At 35.2% G+C, this 25,941-nt stretch overlaps 2 protein-coding genes across 2 annotated transcripts in view; one reads left to right on the top strand and one right to left on the bottom strand.

Annotated features, from left to right (window-relative positions):
• mam (neurogenic protein mastermind) overlaps positions 1-25,625 on the bottom strand; it is a 237,604-nt gene extending 211,979 nt beyond the window's left edge. Inside the window, exons 1-3 of the mRNA XM_089632254.1 lie at positions 25,614-25,625; positions 24,623-24,807; positions 3,465-3,726 (exon numbers count right to left, since the gene is read on the bottom strand). Coding sequence (XP_089488380.1) covers positions 3,465-3,726; positions 24,623-24,807; positions 25,614-25,625 — 459 coding nt within the window. The remainder of the gene's footprint in view (positions 1-3,464; positions 3,727-24,622; positions 24,808-25,613) is intronic.
• LOC149423538 (uncharacterized) lies at positions 14,925-16,654 on the top strand. Its single transcript, XM_089631995.1, has 5 exons — positions 14,925-15,402; positions 15,491-15,704; positions 15,797-15,880; positions 15,970-16,047; positions 16,404-16,654. Exons 1-5 carry the CDS (start codon positions 15,232-15,234, stop codon positions 16,652-16,654), a joined length of 798 nt encoding a protein of 265 aa, XP_089488121.1. The 5' UTR covers positions 14,925-15,231.
• Positions 25,626-25,941: the final 316 nt, after the last annotated feature.

The raw sequence follows: 25,941 nt of genomic DNA, 5'->3' as shown, positions 1-25,941 counted from the left end.
ACAGTGATTTAAGTTTTTTGCAATAATTTCGAAGTAAGTGATTTCGGCATTCGATCTTTTCGACTGAAACATTTTTATACGATGTGCTTCTTTTATTTTATTGTAAGTGCTGGAATATTTTATATACTTTTATATTTTAAAAACATCAAATTGTTTATTACTATATTTATTAGAAACCCGAAAAAAAGTTAACAATAAATTAATTCTTAATAATATAAAATTGTTTATTTCCTATAAACCCGAAAAAATGTTAACAATATATTAATTCTTAATAATATTAAATTGTTTATTACCTAGAAACCCAAAAAAATGTTAACAATAAATTGATTCTTAATAATACTATTTGACACTACACAGCTTCGACGGAAACGCACAGATGAAACATAAAAAAAGGCGACACACTATTATAGTCCCTACGCGCAACGCATAGAGTGGAATATTGTTGAAACGTCTCATGGAAGTGTAATAATTACGCGGAATTTCGAACTTTGAAAAAATATTGACACGACGGACCGTAGAAAGCGTGCATTCACGGCCACCTCATAGAGCCGAATGAGTAGGAGAATTCTTAGATGTTCATTATATAGTATTTAACGAAAATAAATTGTTAGTAAAAACATATATCTCGACAGAAAAATGTATTTACGATAGCCAAGCGTGGCTACATTATCGATATTTTGACGATTAATAACTTAGATTGTCGTTTGAATCTGACAATTCATGATTCTTCATACAACGATTGAGATCGCTAGTAAGGAAGGCCCTTAACACCATCCGCCTGTTTTGATTTATGCAAGAAAAAAACATGGCCAAAAAGTGCCTTTTATTTTATTTTGTGGATGTTCAGGCATAAATATTTAATATTTTTAGGATCATTTTATAATGATGATGGACACTGCAATGCTGTCCGAAACGTTGGCTAAAGAAGGAGTTAGCGCAACACGGCATAATACCCCAAAAACAAATAACAAAAATACTTTTGGCCGTGAAAATCTTAAATCATATAATATGTTAATGGCTGTCCACGAGAGCTCTTAAACCACATTTTTGGGAATGTAACTTTTTATGGTTTCATGTGGAATAATTTTTTAAAGTACAATCCCAGTACTGAGCAATTGAAAGAGCAGGGGCCTACCCAGAACAAAAACCTAAAAGTTGAGGACCTCTGATTCATTTGAAGGAAAGTATACGTTATGACAAAGTTGCATGGCTAGATGATTAGATTATGTTTTTATTTAAGTGATAATATATTGTTAAATTATTACAATATATTATCACTTAAATTGTTGTTAATATTGTAGTGTGTTCTGTGCATAAGTGAATCACACTAAAAATGTGTCAAACCGAAATACACAGCTTTTTCAAAATGCAAAACACAAATGAATTATAACATCATTTTTAATACATTCATTATTTGAAATATGACTTTTTTGATTAAGAAAGTCATTTTAAAAACTAAAATGGAATTTCATCATAAAGAAATAACATTAATTTGTGGTAATTTCGGTGAAACATTTTTTTGTTTAACCCTTAAATGCATACTGTTGCAAAACTGCAACATACCGTTAAAACCACCTTTAACTCTTTGGTTAAAACTTAATGCATGCCGTTTTAGAATTATCAAGTTCACGGTAATATATTTTATCGAGTGGCATCACCTTTTTTTTCTTTCGCGAATGTCAAATGTCACTTTTTCTTTAACAAAGTGAAGATTCTCGAAAATTGGTTGGAGGTTAGAATTACAGTTTTGTTTTGGTGTTATTATTTTGATTTTCTTAGGTAAGTAGATACAATAAGACAATACTTATATGTAATAACTCGTATTTTTCCGGAACACTTATTAGTTTTGAGAATTTTTTTTAGGTTTTTTATTTTTTTTTCATACGTAAATTATTCATATTATTTTTTATTAAATACATGGTGTTGTAAACCTGCAACAATTTTTTTAATCAAATATCATTAAAAAATTACAAAAAAATAAAATTCTTTATATTTCCTTGCATATGCATGTAAATATCAACAAAATATTTTTTTTTTCAGAAAAATAAATAAATCATGCATTTAAGGGTTAGCTGAACATGCAATACGAATATATTATAAAACTACGATACAACTTCTCTATTATACTAAAATAAATTCGGTATCCGGATTTGTCTGTTTGTGCGTTTAGTTTTTCTAAACTAACCAACGGATTTTGACACGGTTTTAAATATCATTCAGAGAATTTCTTCCAGTAGGTTTATATAAATATATAATACGTGTATATTATATTTATAGAAAGCCTAGCAACGCCGGGTACACGACAGCTACTAATTACTATAAAAAACAACCAATATTTACGTCGGGTATATGAAAAAAGATGCATTTTATGTCAATCAAAGTTTCAACACTGCATACGTTTAAAGTCATGTTTATTTCTTGTTTGACGTATTCGCACTAAGCATGTCCAGCGATTCTGATATTTTCCCCTTTTTTAATGAAAGACAAACATTCCCGGACTACGAATAAGCCGACAATATTTGAAAATCTCCTAATATGTAGATGTAGTAAGTGGAGATGTTGTTTGTGTCGAAATGGGGGAATTGAAATCACGTCACGACACCTGGGTGGAAACCTGACGCGATGCTAACTCAGCCATTGACCGGTTTTTGTTAATTAATTTGCACAAGTGTATAAAAATGTAATAAAAGTTAAGTGCTTTAAATATCCGTGTGCCTTTAATATCATTTCCACTGTGACAATCATAACATAGCACTAACTATTCATCACCCACAATTAACTCGATTTCACCGAACTGCCGATACAGACCTTTTCGATGTATATTTAACCTCTCCGGCTAATTTGTTCGCATTTTAAACCAGTTCATATGGTCTCATAGAAATCGTTGTATCTCCCTTACTGTCATGGTGAAAAATTTGATCTAAACGGTGTTAGAAAGAGAAAAAGCAAAGCGGAAATACACACAGATTCTGGCCATGTCAGAGGCCTGAGAGGTTAAAACGTATTATGTTTGTTTAAGTGACACGGGCGTTCAATAAATTAATTAAAGATATTATAAAGTGTTTTATCATTACATAAGAAAATAATGATAATAAATTTAAACGAAACATGAAACAGAACAAAAAAAAAAGTAACGATCGCAAACTGGGAACCGAACCCAGGATTTTATCGGGACAACGCCTCAAACCACTCGGCCATTGAGACCTGATTTGATTTCGTATTTCAATCTCAGAATTTACAATATTATCTCAACTATTTTAATGATTAAATATTAGATTGCTAGTTCTTCAAAGTTATTCCAACAACAAAAGGTTTTATTTAGGTAGGTATTTTTCTCTGCAATATGATAGCGGTCCATTACTGATGATAGTGATGATGTTAAATGTGACGGCCGGTCAAACAATCGGACCTTAATGATTGAAGTAACATAGCAGTATATAGCAGAGTACGAAAAGGTAGCTCACCACGTGCACGCTGCTGTGCAGATTGGAGGTGAGCTGATGGGCGTGCGGATGTAGCTGCAGGGGCGGCTGCAGGGGCGGCTCCTGCTGCCGCCCGCCCTGCCGGTCCCCGCCCTTCTTGGCCGCCCGCTTCGCCTTGCCCTCCAGGAACCTGCGCTGCAGCGCGCTGGTCTCCAAGTTCTGCTGCTCGCACACGCCGCTGAACGACTGGTCGAAGCGCGGAACGCACTCGCTCTGTCGACGACGGTAGCTCTCGATTCTTCGCCTGAAGGACAAAAATAAAACAAATTTATATTTAACTAATATATAATAGGGACAAATATTAAAGTAATAAAAAAATTTATAAATTTCATTTTAACTAATAAATAATTTTAGTAACAATACAGTCGACGAGATCCACCCTGGAAATGTTTTGTTCAGAAGTTCTGAATCAGAACAGTGCTTTCAGTCAAAGAAACAAACATTTGTTTGATGGTCTGCTAAAAGTTCCTTCTCGTCCTTGATGAGAGGGGGATGCAAATATACCAGAAACAAAGAGAGATATGGCATGGAAGCATGCCGACTGTCGCCGAGCTACTACAAAACGGAATGAACTACCAAAGCGGCTACGCAATGAAAGTAGTGAGTTTGGTGTGTAGAAACAAAGGCACGCAAACCCGATTTGCAGTATGAGTGAACGACGTTAGCGACACTTTTGTGCGCGCGGTTTCACACTAATCTCCCTGTTTCTATTATACTATATGGGGGATGCTATAACTAGAACGGAGCTATAATATCAGCGGTACGCCTAAAATTATAGTTCTTAGCACAGTATCTAAAGTGAAAGGTGCAAACCATCAACGAACCAGGCAACTGCATTAGGAACGGATTGTTTCACAGAATTTGTACAATTCATCAAATTTCGAAGGTAATTTTCTAGTTTTGTGAGCGTTCCATTCCCAAGTTCTGTTATTATCCAAATACTGTGAAATAACCAGCTGTGGTAAAATAAAAACAGAACTTGAATGGAGATTTTATACAACTTGAATTTTAACATTCAAATTTGATGAATTGTTCAAATTCTGTCAAAAAACCCGTCCTTACCGTCTTACTTATAAATATTCCCTAATACGCCGCTGCAACGTTGGTTTAGTATGCGGTAAAGAGGGCGGTGTATTGCTAGGGTTAAAATCTTTTCTCATAATAATATTTATGCAAGATTTTTTGAGACTGGCACCGCTTTGTTCCAATCCTCAAAAACAAGGTCATTTTCGCATTCCACATTTTGTTGCTAACTTCACATTTCTTCATATGACATTTGCGATGTCGTTGTTGACCCGGTCTGTTTTAAATTGCTCCATAAATGTATTAGTTTGGGAAATCGATATTTAGAATTAAAATATTCCTCTGATAGTGCTGCAAATGGGTATTACTATTCTATTATCTTTGGTATTACTGCTTTTTGAAATTTTCATTGGGCGACCGGTCGATATTTGTCAAATCAACCAGATTGTTAACATGAGATGTCTGCGATCTCAGTCTTACTACGATCGTAATACGTTTCTATTAATTTAGTTACAAAAGTTTTGTCAACACCTCACTAGGAGAACTTGTGCTGAGATGTTCGCATGTATTGGTGTTATTATGCCGTCGTAAGTAAAAACACCTCATCGTCCTTGAGGTACTCATAGAGGATACTGTGGTTTCATCCATGGCGGCAGTAATGTATAAATAATAGGTTAATAGTTGTTACATCATAATGTTACATATAACATAGACATAGCATCAAGAAATGGATACTACATATAGGATATAGGGACCGGGTGGTTTAAAAATCTGTCATCTTCTAATACTGTCGTATTACGGCCGGTATATGCAGTACGCATTGCGCGTGATCATGAGTAACGTTTTCTATTAACCCCTTCTTATCCCCCTGCATTATCTATTATGAATAAGACGGAATATGTATAGGTATTGAGAGTTATTGGGAGGCTGTAGGACTTCTAACAGTTAAGTTTCTAAGTTTTCTGTAAAGAAACTGATTTGCAGAGAGTAGGACTCTTCAAAATAAGTCGGACCTTGTGTCCAAAAAAACGATGTTTATAATTTACTCTTATTTAATAAACTTATTCAATATGTCTAAAGAAACGTCACTACCTCAATGACGATTTTAATAAACCATAATATTGAAAAAAAATTGAATAAGAAAGTCTTAATAAACACGACCATTACATATTAAAAAAAATCTTTACTGAAACATTAAGACGGCAGCCATCTTGAAAATTAAATGGAAAATACAAACAAATTTACAGACAGATGAAATGTAAAACGGTCGAGTTAAAACAGGACTTTCAGTCAGTTAAATATCTTCAAAGAAAAAGTTTTATAGCAGAGTTGCAGTCCTGTGCAATCTGTTCAGTAATAATATATGAAGTCTAATGCTACGTACAAACAGGACAAAATTTCCGAGAGCCGAGCCGAGAATTATGGGAAAGGAACGCCAAACGCGAGACCCTCTTTACGCCTTGCTTTGTTGCTTTCCCATAATTCGTGGCTCGGCCCGCGGAAATTTGGTGCTGTTTAGGTGGTGAGTAAGACAGCTACTCGATATGGGAGGAAAGTCAGTTAACAGGACCCTGCCACCTCAGGAGACACATGCAGTTGTTGGGAGTAAAAACAACAATAACTATAAGAAAAGTGAAGAGGTCTAGGGTACACAGATTAATCTTTGATGCAAATATCCGGCCTTGAACACTCAGGTATTATGGAACCAGCGTACGTCACAAATCACTAATTGTGATTAATCTTTACTACGAATTGGTTTACAGTTGACATTATCAATACCAAAAAATATCCTTTGGATAAATTGAAACTTTTTCTATCGTTTCGCTTGAGTATCTACAGAATAAAATTGTTAGTTACTTCACAACAAATATAAACGTAAACTACAAAATAATGTTTTTTAGGACTTATGGCTAAGATTATCTGTGACCCTTGATTAACTTTTTTTTCTTTCTTATAAAATACACTTTTGCGCTTAAATCGACTGTTTCTATTTTATACTCCGTTTGTCAAGCGATTTCTTACGCCAATTCCTTAGATTTGTGGTGATACTACACACTAAGAATGTACACATTTTGCCTCTTAAAAATCCAGGAGAAAATTATTAAGGACTAGTAATACTACCGTCAAAGGAACGAGGAGAAACATGGGAGAAATAATAGACTGAGAGGTCACAGTCTTTTTCATAACGATCACAGGAATGGGTAGTTTTAGTACATATTCAAAGTATGGCGTCTCCGCATATGAAATAAGTTGGTCTGCCTGCTCTAAGTGGTTGCAACTATGAGTTATAGAGCTCACAAGAGGCTTCATTGTTTCGAAAAAAAAACGATCAGAGGAATGGGTAGTTTTAGTGCATATTCAAAGAATGGCGTCTCCGCATATGAAAAAAGTTGGTCTGCCTGCTCTAAGTGGTTGCAACTATGAGTTATAGAGCTTACAAGAGGCTTCATTGTTTCGAAAAAAAAACGATCAGAGGAATGGGTAGTTTTAGTACATATTCAAAGTATGGCGTCTCCGCATATGAAAAAAGTTGGTCTGCCTGCTCTAAGTGGTTGCAACTATGAGTTATAGAGCTTACAAGATTAGGCTACATTGTTGCGGAAAAAAAAAACGATCACAGAAATGGGTAGTTTTAGTGCATATTCAAAGTATGGCGTCTCCGCATATGAAAAAAGTTGGTCTGCCTGCTCTAAGTGGTTGCAACTATGAGTTATAGAGCTTACAAGAGGCTTAATTGTTTCGAAAAAAACGATCAGAGGAATGGGTAGTTTTAGTACATATTCAAAGTATGGCGTCTCCGCATATGAAAAAAGTTGGTCTGTCTGCTCTAAGTGGTTGCAACTATGAGTTATAGAGCTTACAAGAGGCTTCATTGTTTCGAAAAAAAAACGATCGCAGGAATGGGTAGTTTTAGTACATATTCAAAGTATGGCGTCTCCGCATATGAAACAAGTTGGTCTGCCTGCTCTAAGTGGTTGCAACTATGAGTTATAGAGCTTACAAAATTAGGCTACATTGTTGCGAAAAAAAAACGATCAGAGAAATGGTCAGTTTTAAGTAAATCTGAAAAATTCCCCGCAGTTTGGGGAATTCCCGCAAATCGGGAACCCTGCTTGACACACACATTGCCCCCTCCTCCGCCCGCGTCCGGCCCGGCGGCCCGCGTCCCACGTCAGTGTGCGCAGTACAATCGTTGTGAGAGGGTGTGCTTTCGCTTGTTTTGGTGCATTTTTTAATACTATTACCCGTTACTCCCACTTTTACAATAATGTCGAACATAAATACTACATGCCTGTTTTGTGAATGTAAGATGGACGAAAAAGTGCTGCCTTTTAATAAAAACAGTTTAGAAAAGTGTCGTGATATATTAACAGTTCGTATTAACCGTAATTTGAAACATGCTCATATCAAAATACCAAATGATTGTGACAGTACTGCCGTATATCATCTATCGTGCTATAAAAAATTTACCGCAGTGAAAAAAACAATAATATCTACTCCTGAGACCAACAGTTTAACACTTCTGCCAGTCGAGACTTCAGATAATCAAGCGGAGACATTGTCATCACCTTCACCAAGTACGTCTAGTTGCAAAGCTATATGCTTATTCTGCGATCACCAGCGTAAACAATCACATAAAAAATTTGAAAAGATGCACTGTTTGCAATCAAATGAAACCCGCGAAAAGATACTGATGAAATCGTTAGCATCTAACGAAGTCAATTTACAACATAAAATTTCACAGACAAGTGTTATTTTATCACACTAATTGTTTGAAAGATTTTTTTAGAAGAACTGAAAAAATATCCGACTGTCAGTCCAATGAAAAAGACGGTGTGTGGCACGTTATACGCGAGAGCCATAAAAATGCCTTACAAAAATTGTATGAATTCATAAACGACATAATTCATGGCAATAATATTCATTTAATGTCCAATCTTCACGAATATTATGAATCTTCTCTGCAGTCAAATAGCACTGAAAATAATATTACATGTTCGAGATTAGAACAGAAAATTCGAGCCTCATTTGATCGAAGCGTTTTAACTATAGAAGAAATAAATGGACGTAAGTTAGTTTTCAGAACGGGTTTGCCAATTGATTTCGTGATGTCGAAACAGAAGAAATTAGTGAAAAGAGATATTCTCACGTCTGCTGCTAATATATTGAGAAAAGAGATTCTTTCCCTGCCTAAAACTCCCCTACCAACCACTTGTTCAGTGCAGGAATTACTCCAAGGCGAGTGTAATATACCCGATGCTCTTAAAAAATTCAACTTGGAGCTCCTTGGCATCGGTTCGCGCACAAAAAAAAAGTTGTCTGAGACTTGCTTAAAGAAAGCTGAATCGATAAGCCAGGATCAAATTTACGCTGTGACAAATGGACATGTTAAGCCTTCTAAACAATTAGCTCTGGGAATGGGTATTAAAAGTCTAACTAACAGCAGAAAAGTTGTGAACATTTTGAACAAATATGGTCAGATACCTAGCTACACTTTATTAGAAGAATTAGAAACTGAAATTACCTATGCCTCCATCGATGAATCTATAACAACATTCATTCCGTCTGGGATAATTCCATGTCCTCAGTTAAATACTGGAGTAGCTTTCGATAATTTTGACCGTTACGTAGACACACCTTCTGGAAAAAATACATTGCATGACACAGTAGGAATTATTTTTCAAAATGAAGAACAGTACTCCATACGAAATCAACCTATTGACTTGTCAATGAAACCATCTAAAGGCAAAAGAAGAAGGGCATTCGACGTGATTGACATTAATATAGATCATCCCATTAAAAAACCAAGAATGAGTGACAGTATGATTTTACTTGATAGTGACTTACGTAAAACAACTGAATCTGTCAAAATAAATGCAAAGAATAGAGATTTATTATGGGTTTTGTGTCATGCTGCTGAAATCGAGAATACTCCTATGTGGGTAGGATTTAATAACCTCACTATGAATGATCAAACCAGTAAACAGAAAATAGCTTATTTGAACCCAATAAACATGTCTCCCACTAACACTTCCGTTGTTAAAACAACAATGCAACAAGCAAAAAGTATAGCCGAAGAGTGTGGTCAGGAATATATATGTGTTACATATGATCTTGCAATTGCAAAAGTGGCATTACAAATACAATCCACAGAACGGCCAAATTTTGACAATCTTTTTATTTTTCTTGGCACATTTCATATCATCCTGGCCTATTTCAAAGCTATAGGAAAATTTATAGATGATTGTGGTTTGACGCATATGCTAATCGAAGCTGATTTGCTAGCCAATGGGTCTCTTAATGGATTCATGTCTGGTACGCATTACAATCGATGCAAGAGACTTCACCCTATTATTTCACTGGCCTTACAATTAATCCATTTTAAATTCTTTTTAAAAGAGGAAAATCTACAATTGTCACCATTATTCCATTCCAATTTTGTGCTTTGAGTTGTAATCTTAGTTCTTCTTCGTCATATTTTGCATAGTTCCGATAAGCTTTGGTGTTTATAAAATGTTTTTTCGTATTTCGATTTTGCTCTATAATTTGAATTATGGAGTGATCTGTGATTCTGGGTGCATCTAATAGATTTACCTGTAGTTCAAATACATTTGTTATCACCAGATCAATTAATGTACTTGATGTTAGAGTTACTCTAGTGGGATCTTTTACCAGTTGTTTCATCCCATTGAATTCAATGATTAAGTTTTTAAGTTTTTTGTATAGATGTCTGCATTTTTATTCATGTTTATATTGAAATCTCCTACTATAATATTAGGTTGTCATTTTTTATGTTTTCTGAACACCATTTTTCGAAGTACGTTAAGAAATCCCTCAAACTCGAATTAGGTAAACGGTATACGATACCGTAGACCCCTTTTTTTAAGCTATTTTTTACTTTTATCGCCAAAATCCATGATGTTTTGATGTGACTAATGAAAAAGCTCATAAAAATATTAAAAGAATATTAGAAGTAAGTAAATATTTAACTCTTTAAGCCTTAGTAATATTCTACAAAATGATTAATCTGTGATTTTACCCAAAGATGTTTAGATTATGGAAGTTGAATTTATAAAAATTGGATTTGTTCGATTTAATTTTTTTTATTTTATTGATTACTGTTATTTTTTTTCTTTGAAATACAACCACTGAGAGCAGGCAGACCAACTCGTTTCACCTGTGGAGACACCATACTTCGAATAGGTACTAAAACTGACCATTTCTGTTATCGTTTTTTTCGCAACAATGCAATGACTTGCGCGCATCATAACTCTGAAATGCAACCACTGAGAGCCGCCAGACCAACTTGTTTCATCTGCGGAGAGGCCATACTTTGAATATATACTAAAACTACCCATTTCTGTGATCGTTTTTTTTTCGCAACAATGTAGCCTAATCTTGTAAGCTCTATAACTCATAGTTGCAACCACTTAGAGCAGGCAGACCAACTTTTTTCATATGCGGAGACGCCATACTTTGAATATGTACTAAAACTACCCATTCCTCTGATCGTTTTTTTTTCGAAACAATAAAGCCTCTTGTAAGCTCTATAACTCATAGTTGCAACCACTTAGAGCAGGCAGACCAACGTTTTTCATATGCGGAGATGCCATACTTTGAATATGTACTAAAACTACCCATTCCTCTGATCGTTTTTTTTTCGAAACAATAAAGCCTCTTGTAAGCTCTATAACTCATAGTTGCAACCACTTAGAGCAGGCAGACCAACGTTTTTCATATGCGGAGATGCCATACTTTGAATATGTACTAAAACTACCCATTCCTCTGATCGTTATGAAAAAGACCGTGACCTCTTAGACTATAATATGATCATAGTGCTCACGAGAACTATGGGGGCTGAATCCATAGCAAGATAATAACTACAGCACTTGGATACTTAAAAGTATAATTAAAATAATTCATAATCTGCTTTTTCGCAGATGGCGCTAATTTAATAATTAAAAAAAAAACTTTTTGCAAGTTATATTTTAAAATAAGTTAGACAATATGAATAAATAGTTTTGTACGCACACAAACTCAAATCCTTCAAGAAATGCATACAAATTCAACAATGGATTGAATCACCGATACAATTTGTATTTGGTTATGATTAGACATTTTCCATCTATCCATAAAGAGCAGATATTGAATTTTAAGTATGCCCTAAAGGCGACAGAAGACTCTTGAGGTTTTGCGATCCTCACATTTTAATTATTTCTGATGAACGTATTACTAAAATCTCAAATTTTTCTAGAGGGTTCTCTACGGATGTAAGTTATTCATATTTAAGATTAATAAAAATACGACCCTACGATTAATATATTTAATGTAAAACGGTTTGAAATTTTTTTAAAACGTTTTTAACTATAAAAATAGTGTTCAGCACCAGATTTTATTTGTCTAGACAATGAATTAGTAACTTCCCGAGGGATCCCTCTAAAAACATTTGAGATTTTAGTAAAACGTTCATCAGTAATAATCAAAATAAACCCCACAGAAAGATCGATTTTCTAGGCCTGCTAGGGCAAAGTCGACAGTAGGTACGTCCATTATGCCGGGTCGCCCGCCGAATATTGTTTATACAAGACTTCATCACTTTAAGATTTCCACTTTATTTTAGAGATTTGACGACGCATATTTTTGTGTTTTGTGTCGTTAAGATTCTGGCTTTACCTCGTCTTAACCTCTCGGACAAAGACTATTATTTACTTTGTGTTCCTTTGCGAACTGTCAAAACGTGAAAATTTTTATGATATTTACGAGTTTTGTTAAAAGCTTCATAACTCACGTTTTGGGAAACGTAGCCTCATTCTAAAAAATGTTTTGGAAAGATTATGAAATTAACTATCGTATTGTTTTGTTTTACGTAAATATTTGCGTTTCTAAATATACATTTTCTGAAAACGTCAAAAATATGTAAAAATCGCTGACCATTATTTCAAAGCTGTGAAAAATGTACTTTTTTCTGAGTATCATAAAGAAATAACACTTTATATATTGAAGAAATTAAAAACTATTAGTCACCTCAAAATATTAACCATCCAAACTAAAATATGTTTAATAAATTATTTAGAAACGCAATAAATTATGAACAAACAAGATGACAGATCCAATCGACTTAGATAATGCACCTCTACATTTCATAGATATTGTTGAATACAGACGCGTAGCGTTATTCATTATCGATACTCTGTTTTTTAAATCATGGCAATCCGTATACTAGTGATGGAAATAAATCGATTTTTGTAAAATCTCGCGCGTTTACGTGAAAAGACGTTCTAATGTCTTGACCGCTATTATCATATTTACGTCTTTTGACGTTCTAATGTTCTGAGTGGTTAAGATAAAAATTGTAATGTTTTACAGAATTGATACATTATTACGTCGAGGTAAGGATATTGATATAATGATAGTTATGTAAACGAAGATTAGTTCCACATCAGAGAAGGTAGTCAGAGTTTTGATTCAACCGGAACTGTGTTACTGTTGTGAAATAAAACTTGTAGGTAATAAGACTAATAAGATAATTAATAAGTGAAACCGGACTACAAATATTGCAATATAATTAGTGGAGTTTTACAAAGTGATCATTTATATAAAGTAATTATTTCATATAATGTCAAACCACAACGATAATGTAATAATAATATCAATAAATTATGTTTCGAAAAATCTGTAAGACATGCAATTTTTTATGTACGTATGTATACACACAGTTTTAGTAAATTCCTAATATATCGGAACACGCGTTCATACACCTGCATTTGACTTGATAATATATAATGGCGAAATGCGAAAATATTAAGATTTTTATAAATACGTGTTCAGACATCGTGATAATAAATTCGTATTTTACTAAGTTTATTATGAAACCTATCAATTAATTCGTTGAAGTTCTGCAATCCCGTTTTAAGCGGGATTACGAACAATTTGAAGTGATTCTTAATAAGCTAGCAATACTCATTTTTCTCCGTGTAAAAACTATTGAAAAAATAAAACAGGACGTTTATTTTATTGTTCAACAAGAGCACTGTAGGAGGTTGAGAGTAATATATCTCTTAACAAAGTATTTAAAAAAAAATATTACAAAATAATAACAAATTTATAATGTATTATTCCCAGTGAGTTTACAAAACTCATTTCGGGATATCCGATCGGTAATGGACGTAAAAGGAATACGCGATATTGTTTCTCTATCTGCACGGAGAGACTGAGCCACAGCAACGCGTGAGGGGTACAGTTACTATTATAAGAATAAAACAATAATAGTAAATTAAATAATAAAACGTTTTATATAAACCACTATACGGTGTACTATACGCCCACACCCCTACCACGACACCTACAGTCGTACTAAAAAACTTGGTGTAAATATTACGCGGCGCGTAAGGTCAGAACAGTGAATAACTTGACTTAAAAATAGTCTTAAATCAGGCTCAAGGCCGGCTTTACCACATCAACGTTAAACGGGCGTGTAAGAATAATATAAATAGTATAATATTGTGATATTCATGAGTTAGTACATATTATTAAAGTTGTTCCAAAACCGGTCGGTTATAGTGATTTTATTATAGTGATTTAAATAAAGTATATATTTATATATATTTTTTTTTTAAAAAGAAAGACAAACATTCCCGGGTTACGAATAACCTGACAATATTTGAAAATCTCCTACTACCACCACAGTAAGCGGAAAATGTTGCTTGTGTTGTGGTGGAGGACTTAGCCAGCCGAGGAATTGAACACACTACGCCTGGGTGGGACCCAAACGCGATGTCAACTCGGCCACCGACCGGTCTCTCTCCCTCCTTTAGCCAACGTTTCGGACAGCTTTACAGTATCCATCATCATAGCAGATGTAATGCTGTCCGAAATATTGGCAAAAGAATTAGGTAACGCAACACGGCATAATACCCCAAAAATAAATCACTATAATACGTGAAAATATCAAATCGTTTTATTCACTGTTTATATTTTATCTCTAAGCTGGACGATATAAAAAAATCCTTCAGAGATTTGCGTTTACCACATGAATTTATGGACTTGCTCAAATAATAAGATATCTAACGATTATTTCTAACGAACCTAACCGAATTTTCCTACTAAACTTAACGTAAGTATTATTTATAACGAATTTGCCTACCGATCCAAACCTAACTATTATTTCTACCGAATTTGTCGAGAACCAAGCCCAGAAGCCGACGTAACATGAGATTCTTCTCGTAATATCGGTTCGAAGGATATTTACGACGGCAATTTGGTTCGAGAAAGATGGTCAATTAGTCTCGCGGACCCAGACCCGATTGGAGATGAGAATTTATCTCATTAGGGACGCTGGAAAATAACTAACACCCATATGCATAGTCGGTTCCTCGAGACCTCCTCCACTCGACCTTAGTCGAGGTCACCTCAAGGAAATCTTAAAAACTCCCTCGAAATCAGTATGTTCAGTTACGGCTTCACCCTCCAGTGAGGAACCTCCAGTAAGTCGAGTTGAGGTTGAGTGAAGGAATGACGTCATTAAATTTCTTATTTTTATGTTGGCAAACTGTAGAGAATATGTTTATGGTTCACTTTTTTTATCTATGGGCTGTCTTCCTCTGAGATTGTGTTCTGTTTCTGTGGTGCTATCTGTCAATTCTGTTATTCAACTCAACGAACTCAACTGTCGAGTGCGAAGATAATTTGGTTAATTTGATTTCGTTCGTTTAGTGAGACAATTGTTATGGCCGGGAGGCAAGTTTTTAGTGAAATGGAAAAGGCGTGCTTGAGGGAATTAATTATTAAGTATAAATTGAACACCACGGGAACAATCGGGGCAGGAAATCCGAATGCAAACAAAGTAGCATGGGTCCGGCTTACCGAAGAATACAATTCTATTGAAAATAACAGCAAAGTAAGTAGAATACTTTACAATTTTATTTATATATTTAACTACTACCTATAATCTTATAGCCTAACCTAAATAATGTTGTTTATTTTAGAGAACAGAAGTCCAACTTAAAAAATGCTGGGATAATTTGAAGACAAGGAGGAAGCAAGTCCTAGCCCTAGAAAAAAGGGAACGAATGAAAACTGGAGGCGGGGCATACATACCTACACCGAGTTCCCAGGACATTGACGATGCCCTTCAAGACCAGACTGATGTGGAGATGCAGTTTGTCCGTGACAGTGACTCTGTGCTAGATGAAAGTCAATGTAATTTGTGTTACTTTTCTCCCTGTAGAGTTATTAGTTCCCTTGAGATAAACAAATTTTAGCTTCAATACAATATCATTAAAATATTTCAGGTATTGAAGTGGTGGATGAAATGCAAGATTTCCATCATGTTCAAGCTGCAGGTCAAAGTCTTGAGCAAGAAAGCATCGAACTTGGTTAGTTTATTTATGCTTATATTTGTCATTAGCACCTAATACATAAATTTTTAAACTTTTGGATAAACATGAGATATATCTTTTGACAGGACGATCTGTGGAATCTCCTCCTCGTCGACCAGAGTCACAATTACCTGACCATGGTGCTCAGGCAACTCAAAGACAAGGTGAGGTTTTGGATTTTATTTTATATTATACAGTGTGTAACAAAAAGGTAGTCATATTTGAGGGCATGATCCTGCTAGGGTCATATGTTTGTATGATGAATACTGACATTTTTACCTGACTTATGGATGTTTATATTTATAATGTGTTTATATCAAAGAAAAAGTATTTATGTAGAAGGTATATTAACCATCCAGAATCTACAACACAAGCATGTAGTTGTTACAGTAGAACTGATGGCGCTCTGTGTACAATTTCCAAAATAAAAAAGTATTATTTATTTATTAATGTACATTAGTAATTAAGGGAAACTCATTGGTACGTGATCAATCTGCAATTGTGTATTTACTCATTTCAGGTGCAACAAATACACGTGCCCGTGTTATTACGGAAGAGTTCAACCTTAGAAAAGCTCAATATGATAAAAATCAGCGAATGGATGAAGAGCTACATAAATTGAAGGTTGCTGAACAAGAGTGGTTAGTAAAGGCGGCACAAGAAAGGTACAATAAGGCTCGCCTGGAGAGAGAATGTGCAGAAGAGCTTCTCCGTTTAAACCAGGTCCAACGGGAGGAGGCTGAACTTAGGTTACAAAAGTTAAAAAAATGATTTTTTAAATTTTATTTATGTTTTTGTGTTCTACAGAAAAAATAAAAAAATAAAACACAAACCATTGTGTTTAAATTTTATTAAAAATAATTAAGTAAAATGTCTTATAATAAAGTTATTTCTAATAATGCTACCACGTTCATTTTCCTGTACCACAGGTAAGGCAATCTCTGGTTCTCTTAGTGGCTCTGGCAATTCTTCATTCGTTTGTATACTAATATTATGCAAAATAGCACAAGAAACAATAATATTTGGAACAGTTGTGATTTTGTTTTGCAGTTTCCTGCTTAGGCATGCAAATCGCCTTTTCAAAACACCATTAACCCTCTCTATGATGTTTCTTGTGCTGATATGTGATCTATTATAACGCTGTTGTGGTGGTGTTTAAAAGCCCAGCTACACTACTCGCGAAGTTGATCGAAGTTGACCTAATACGATAGTGTGGGCACGAACTTCGCTTCGCTTCGGGCATCTTCGCTTCGCTTGGCCCGACTTCCGATTGTTGTCGGTAAATGCGCCCGAGTCAAAGGACTCGAAGCTCGAACACGAAGTGTCTGCCCACACTACTCGGTTCACTTCAGTTCGCTTCGAGACGTCGTGTTTGGTGGTTGTGCGTGCGCAGAGTCATAGTGACTATACGTAATAAAATATGGCTTCTACACTGTGGTCACAGGACCTAATTTTTTTGTTCCTAGAAACACTCCAATCCGAGGCGGTTATTTGGGACCCAATTGAAAGGGACCATAAAGATAACTAACTAACCATCACGCCGTTTCCCCGCAGGGGTAGGCAGAGAGGACGGACCGCCAAACAACTCGGTCTTGGCACACACTCCTTGCCTCATTCACATTCATACATCGTCTCATACATACTCTTCTATTATTCTGACTCTTGACATGGCCCGACTCGAGTATCTGATTCACTTGATCGTGCCAATGTCTTCCTCGGGCGTCCCCGACTTCTGCTACCATTCACATTTGCATCATATATCCTCCTTTTTTATATATTTTTTATAGTGAATACCTCACAAGAGTCCCAACTGCTCCCGTCTGGAGCCAGTGAGACTATGGCATCCCCAATTGGGGGATGTTGTGAGGCTGAAGGTAAGTGGGGAAGGGAAAGAGGAAGGTGGGGAAGTACCTGGCTATTCAGATCTAGTCACTAAACACGGCTAAAGCCATTTGGAGCAACGTTTCAATTCTGAATGGTGGTCTTACACCAGGGCGATACTGGTAGTATCTTCCACTCTGGAACGTGCCGCAAATATACTATATATTATTTTAATTAATTAATTGTGAAATAACACAAATTAATCAAATAAAATTTATTTGCGCACGCCGGGTTCGAACCCGCGACCTTCCGAATGGCAGTCCAATGCGTTACCACTGGACTATGCCGGCCGTCACACTCCTATCTTCGCTCATTCGCTCTACATGCCCAAACCATCTAAGCGTCCCTTTCTTAATCTTACTCATTACGCTTACATCAGCCTTGCACTCTTTGCGGATCTCCACATTCCTCACACGATCAAACATGGTTTTACCACACATACGCCCTTGAGGTGATTTTTCACAAAAACGGCGCTTTACAAATTATCCAATTATTATTATTATTATTATTATACGCCTCAGGGATCTCATTTCAACAACATTTAATCTACTTTCATCCTTTATTTGCCACTTGAACGTCGATGTTGCCTAGTGCACGGACTCCGAGAGACTGAGCTACTCGCGAAGTTGCACGAGTGTGTGGGCACGCACTTCGGACTTCGGCTAACTTCGTCGAGGACTTCGTCGAAGCGCCGAAGCGAGTAGTGTAGCGGCCGCTTGAGGATTGAGAATCGGGGTAAACATGTAAGATGTTTGGGCATATCCATTGTCACCTAACAGTATACCACTATTTCTTAGGTCACCCTCTTCAAATCGCATCCTGCATCGACTGTTGGTAAATATACGCGAATCATGTACAGAACCTGGCCATCTTGTCAATATGTCATATATTTCCATATGTGGGCCGCACACAATCTGAACATTTAAAGAAAAAAATCCTTTTCTGTTTCGATAAACTTCTCCATTTTCCCTCCTTGGGTTCTTGATTGGTACATGTGTACAATCTATAGTACCAACAACGCCAGGAAATCCAGCCTGTTGATAAAATTTTCTTTTAACATCTGACCTCTCGTCTACATTGGGAAATTTAATGTAGTGTCCGATTTTCAATGCAAGTGCTTTAGATATTTTAGTAACTATTCGAGATACCACAGCTTGACTCAGTTTGTGGAGATCTCCACATACAATCTGCAAACCAAACAAACAAAATCATATAAATTGTTTGTGTTAAAAATAGATTATTAGAAGGTAGGTATACATATATTTGCTTGCATCACAATACCTAGGTAAATAAATAAAGTTGTACCTAGCCATGTGTATTGTGTACTCACCTGAAAGTTCCCTGTGGCATAAAATCTCACTGCTATGAGAAGCTGCAACAGAGGTGGTATTGGAAGACCTCGGTTATTGGCACTCGGTGTTAAATTCAAAAGTGGCAAGAGGACATTTATGATTGTATCTTTTCTAAATCGAAATCTTCTTCGGAATTCCACATCATCAAAATATTCCAGCGGATTTTCTGCATCCCGTAAATACCGCTTTGTAGGACGATATTGGTACAAATCTTCATAAATGTAGTCAATAAAATCATGGAAATTATTCATTATGCTAATTAACCTCAGAAATAATGTGGTTGCGCGCTGTTAACAAGCTTTGAGGAGGCCTCAAGGTAGATCGCGATGTACCTTGAGTTTGACAGTTCATTACTCGACTCGACTGAGGAATTTGCTCAAGTCGAGGATAGTTTTTTCAATTCTGCATACCAACTTTATCCTTGAGGTTGAGTCGAGTCACAGTCGAGTGGAGGAAATCTCGAGGAACCGACTATGCATATGGGTGTAAGTCACATTATTTTTCAGGATGAAATCATTGGAACGATTTTAGTACATTATTCGGTGCGTAGAACTCACGCAATCTTGAAGTAGGTACTTGAGTGACTAATAATATGAATCAGAAATATTATGCGTTCAGACAATAATATTTGTTCATTTCCGGGCGAGCAGTCAATCAAAGACGCAAATAAATGTAATTATTATAAATACATACTAAGAAGCGATAAATTCTAAAAATAGACAAACAGTAAACAAATAATTTGTTGGTGCAACATTTCATTAGAACCATTTGCACAATATACTACCTATTATGTAGGAACTGGAACCGATAAAATAAATATTATACAGGGTTTTTCAATAAGAGGTGTTATTTTGATATTCAATCGTAAAAGATCAATGGTTTCGTTGCTTGTGTGGCACGTAGCGCCGTTTTGTTGAAAGTAAACGTTGTCCAGATCAATACCATTCCGGCCATAAAAAATCATTTATTATCTCTCGATAGCGCAATCCATTCACTGTAACTATTGCTCCAGCCTCATTTTCGAAGAAGTAAGTTCCAATGACTTCGCCGGACCATAAACCGCACCAAACAGTCACACGTTGATGATAGAGAGGCTTTTCAACAATAACTCTTGGGTTTTCCGAGCCCCAGGTGCGACAATTTTGCTTGTTGACGAAGCCACCGAGGTGGAAATGGGCCTCATCACTCAAGATGATTTGCATTTGATTCACTCAAGTGAATTTTAATAATTTCAATGCGTTGTTGAAGCGTGTATCGTTACATTTTTATTAATGGCATAGTTTCTACTTGTCAAATGTCAAAAAATGACAGCTTCAAAAGTAACATCTACCGAAATAGCGGGCTATTCAAAATAACACCTCTTATTGGAAAATCCTGTAGTTTAAGGGTAAACGTAATGTAGGTTGTAATCTACGCTTTCGTACGTGGCGTCGATTTAATTTTTGTAATAAAATACTATTGTTTCAAGTTATGCTTTAAAATATTAAGACGAATTGTTTGTTTGCGCCCGTACTCACGCCATATGAATATGAATAAATAGTTTTGTCCGTGTAAAAACTCAATTCCTTCAATAAAGGCATACAAATACAATACAATCGGTGATTCAATCCAATATTATATTTTATTAAAAAGACATTAACATTCCTACAACCTGCGGTAACGATCCTCGAAAATTGAAATCCTAATCGTTACAAGTTACAACACAAAATATGTTTGAAATTTGTTTCCAAGCAAACTCCTTTTCATAGCAGAAAAAAACATATTACGATAGTATCATAATTTTGAAAAAAAAACAAGTAGTAAATTTCCAAAAAAGTCAATTCATTCCTGAAAAAGTGTGGTATAATTTTTAAACATAAAATTAATTACGATTACAGAATCCTCTCGTTAATATATTAATACATTACGATTACAGAATTCTCTAGTTAATATTGAATTAAAAATATTTAATAAGATCAGGAAATCAGATACAAATTAAAATTTATTTTACATGGCTCCTCGATTTTGAGCAGTATTTTATATTTTATTTAGGAAACAAACAGTAGTACATTTAAGCATAAACAGTAATTATTAATTTGTTCTAGAACAAGTTCCATTAAGTTTCGTTTTTGATTTAGTATTTGTACCTAAACAATTATAAATGACAAAGAAACATAAAAAATAAACAAACATAATAAGGAATTACAAAATTTTATAACACAAGTAAAGACAGTTAGTAGTAATACAGTGTTCGCATGATTATACTAAAAACAATAAAATAAAGTAAGATGATATAATTATTTCACAAAATAAAAAATTAAGCTATCAGTTTAGTAAGCTGCATTTTATGTTTTCAAGTTATAGTTGAAAATGTCTACAGTATCGTAGCATCCAAAGATATTAGAAGAACTAATATCTTTGGTAGCATCAGTAAAGGACAAATCGGGCATTATGAAAGAAGTGATAAAACACAGTTTGTTGGCGCAATTCTCTTGCGGCTTTTCTGAAGAGTTAGTTGAAAAGGAGTTAATTATTATCGTGACTTCTCAGTGTTTCTCTGCGGACGAATGTTTTTGAACGGCTTCCAACATAATTGCATCATATTGATTGGAAAAAGAAAAGCCAATGAAAAGTCATCAGGAAACAAACATTTTAAAAGATCAATAAGAGTATACAGATTACTATGGGACATATTTAGGTTTACCAAGTACCTAATTAAGTAAATTAAGTAGGTACCTACTGCAAAGTAGGTTGGTTTATGGGTATTATGGAGGTTCTAAACTAACGCCTAATTTATGTGTGCCTATTCTTCAAAAATGCTGCGCAATCTTTCAAATGCGAAACAACTGTATCTCTTATCCTTGTTAAAATGAAAATTTTTAGAAACACATTTTCAACTAATTTAAGGTAAGATATTGAAATTATCGCATATCTTTTGAATATTCATGAACAAGCCGAAGGTATGGGGTTGAATTGTGTTATTTCACAATAGAGAGACACCTGTAAATATTTTTAATAACATGTTATGTCGTTCCGTGGAATCGTCCACACAACCCTCTCTCTCTACTCTACCTTATATCACCTTCAACTGTATAATAGCTTAATACTTCAGGTAAGTAGGAGAGACACGCTTTTCGATGGCGACTTCCTCAGCCATATCTTCATTATTTATCACAACAACCTTGACAAGCCCAAAGGAAGTCTCAGCCTTTGCTCTCATTTCTCATCTGTTTGGCTTATTTTATGGTTAATGTCTCCGTGCCATACAAGACACAAAATCGTATTCTTCACACGGATAAAAATGAGTATTGCTGATTAATTAAAATCCTGTTTAAAACGGGATAGCATGCCGTTTCGTAATAAACTGTTAGTACATTCATTATCGTTTGTCCTGATAATACACAATGACGAAATGCGAAAATATTAGAATATTTATGTTCCGACATCGCCATAACACATTTCTACATGTTTTACGGATAGTTTATTAGGAAACCTGTCAATTCCTGTTAAAGGCCCGCAGTCCCGTTTTTAATCGGAACGCGGATAATATGAAGAGATTTTCGATAAATTACCAATAATTTATATCAGTAAGTTTTCTCCGTCCACTTCAAAGATATTTTTTCAAATTTGGTGCATAAGTTGTAAGCACGCAGTCAATCTCAGTGAGATTAGTACCACGTGCTACATAAAATTTAAAAATTAAAAAGTTAAAAATTTTTTAACTTTTTAAAAAAATTAAAAAGTTAAAAATTTTATGAGTATGCTCACATTGATTTTGGTGGAATTAATCGGAGTTTGTTAACTTTAACGGGTGTAAGATTACGGACGGATTAATTCAGGTTTTAATACCTATCGATTTCAAAGACTTTCAATCATTCAAAATTAATAACTAATCGCATTTATGTGTTTTGAAGACGAATCAACGCAACCTCATACATGTTTTCGTAAGAATACTAGGTATTACCTTTAAATTAAAATAGTAATATATATTGCTGAGATAGTAATTTAGCTAGAGAGTTTGTTTCCGAGAACGTGGTTAGCATAATGAGCAAGGCAAAAGTATTCTTATATTAAGGTAGTATAAAGCTCGTGTTGGGGTGAACGTTGAACGGGTCATGGAGGACGTTGAGCTCTCCAACTCCCTACTCCCTACTCCCCGCTGGATCTAGCCGCGCTGAGACCAGTGGCGTATTGATACTCATCCTCAACAAATTCCAGTAGTGATTTTTTACAAATTTCATGAAATTCCGTACAGCGGTTTTATGCAAATTTCATGTTCCCTAGTGATTATTTACGAATTTTATGAAATTTCGTACCTACCTAGTTTTTTTTTACGGATTTTATGAAAATAAAATTTAATTTCCAAACAGATTTTTCATGGATTTTGTGAAATAAATAATATTTTGACGTCGTTCTTTCGCGTTTTTTAAATTATTTATATCTGTTGCTAACTTGTCCATTTTTAAGGTTTTCATCGTGGTAATGTAATTGCGTCAACAAGTTATTTATAGCGAATACTGCAGTATTGCGGTGAGAATTTTTGGTAAAATTTTAAATTGTTAAAATAAAAAAAGAAACATGACCGAAACTGTCAAAACGTACTTTATTTAGACATTGGTCAAAACACATAAAATTTTGAAACTTTGATTAACAAAAATGGAACTTTAATGCATCTATCTATCACTTACTTTTAAAAGTTTTTACCTCCTCGACGTGAATAGTTGTATTTTATAGAAATTAACTTGAATCGTAGTGTTATTTCAAAAAATATTAAGCGTGTCCAGCTACTCTGAAAGATTACCGATTTTTTGTTTTATTTTTAATGTTATAAATTTATCAAATATTATGTAATTATTGTGTTTTTAAGCTTTCATAATTGAAAAAAAAACACGAATTTTTCATCTTATATCTTCGGCGAAGGTTACGAAATTTAAATCTTGTATAACCTTAAACTTTCTGTTATGTAAAGTCGAACAAATGAAGACAATGTACATCACTGGTTGTTACAGTGTTGGCTTATGTCAGTTTATAATATTTACATCAAACGGTTATCTGTGGGAAAGCCCTGAAATATGTTTACAAAACTGGTGTTACCTACGAGAATATCAATGTTACATAACATTCAACTATCTAAACAAGTACTTACACAACTACGTATAAAAATATTATGATTAATGACAGTCTTCTTTGCGGAAGGGAAGGGTTTAGAGCCGTTATGTTTCTTTGACGAAGGGGTTAACATGCAGGTAGGTACATAAACAATAAGAGCTCGAAAACTTTTTCCGACCTTCAAGTTAAGATACTTATTGAACAGAACAAGATAAACTTTTCAAAACATTTTCTGGAGCGATAATATCTCAGCGGGGGGCGCTTTGCCCGCACATTCCACTGGCTGGATTCCAGCTGTACAAGTAGGAAGTGTAGAGAGCTCTTCTTCAGAGGTATGGTGGATGTCAGCAAAACTTACCGAATAATTTATTGAATAAATGTAACGGGTATTATAAAACATTATAAAGTTAGTAGGTACCTTAATCTTTCTACAACGGCTTGTCTCTTGGGAGGGAGACCATCTCCGCAGGGCCCCTGGAGCCCCTGCAGGCCCTGCTGCGGGAGGGTCGGGGGAGGGGGGCGCGGGAGCAGGCCCCCAGCATCCACACACCCGCCCCCGGCTCCCACGATGTGATCCACCGTGTCCAAATACACCCTACGACACTATCATTACCACCTCACACGCACTTGCAAACACTTTCGAATCCCTATTCCCGCGAATCTGGAATCTTCACTTATCATCAGTCACTCAAGTCCGCATCTTGACAGAAAGAAGCGGCGGGACTTTCAGATTCGAGGGATCTGAGCAAAAAGCCAAGTTCCAGCGCTGACAAGAAGCAGTGTATTGATAAGACCGCTGTCACCGATTTGTACGAGAGTGCGCGCAACGGTCGCACGTTTAACTGACTTGTTTGACTTAGCTCCGTTTATAAACTTTAACAGCAATCAAAACATTTCTAAAACCTTATTTATTCGTAATTGTTGGTACAGAATGATATTTTACACGATAACTTTGAACACTTTGAATTACAGAAAGTAGTCTACTTGTCGAGAAAACAAAAACAACGAGTTAACAGGTTGTTTATACGTTTGTGATTTATGAAACTATTAGCTGTCAAAATGTTTACTTATTAGATTGCATGTATTTTGGTGGTTAGTGAAGCATTTTAAAGTCAAAATGACTAAAACAAGTTCTGATAAGTCACAAAATCCGATATAGATCACTTATTCACGATATTTTGATAGAAACAATATTTCGTTAGTATTGTTTTTATTCCTTTGGGCACTGAACATTACTTTCAAAACGTAAAAAACTTTACCCCTAACGCGAGATGCACAAAACTGAATGAGAAATATTTTTTGGCATTAAAGGTAGTCCAATTGACGATGATATTAACACATCGAAAGTTCTTATTAACAACACAAACACCAAACCACCCATTGAGATGTACCAATAGGTACTAGCTAACGCTGGTGGCCATTTTCCTATGTAACGTCTGTGTTGCCAGTAGCAATATATTGCCATATTATCCGTTACACCAACGCTTTTTTCAGCGGGAAAAAGGTAATTCAAGATGGAAGCCCGATATTTTCTGCAAACATAATATATATTTTATATACCTACATAAAACTTTTTTATCTGTTTTAGCATCACCCTATATTTAGGGTGTAACTTCCACAACGGAGTAACTTCTGTGGTTATACTGAAATATATATTTGTTCATGACAAATAAATGTCTATTTCACCGAGATCGAAATTACTTTTCGACGGGCATTGAGTAAATATAGTAGAATTTA

This window comes from Hesperophylax consimilis, chromosome 5, assembly GCF_061612785.1.
Source record: "Hesperophylax consimilis isolate HC1 chromosome 5, BYU_Hcon_1.0, whole genome shotgun sequence".
In the NCBI taxonomy this organism is placed as follows: domain Eukaryota; kingdom Metazoa; phylum Arthropoda; class Insecta; order Trichoptera; family Limnephilidae; genus Hesperophylax; species Hesperophylax consimilis.
Note: the sequence above shows the minus strand (reverse complement) of the source record. Positions and strands in the feature narration are given on the sequence as shown.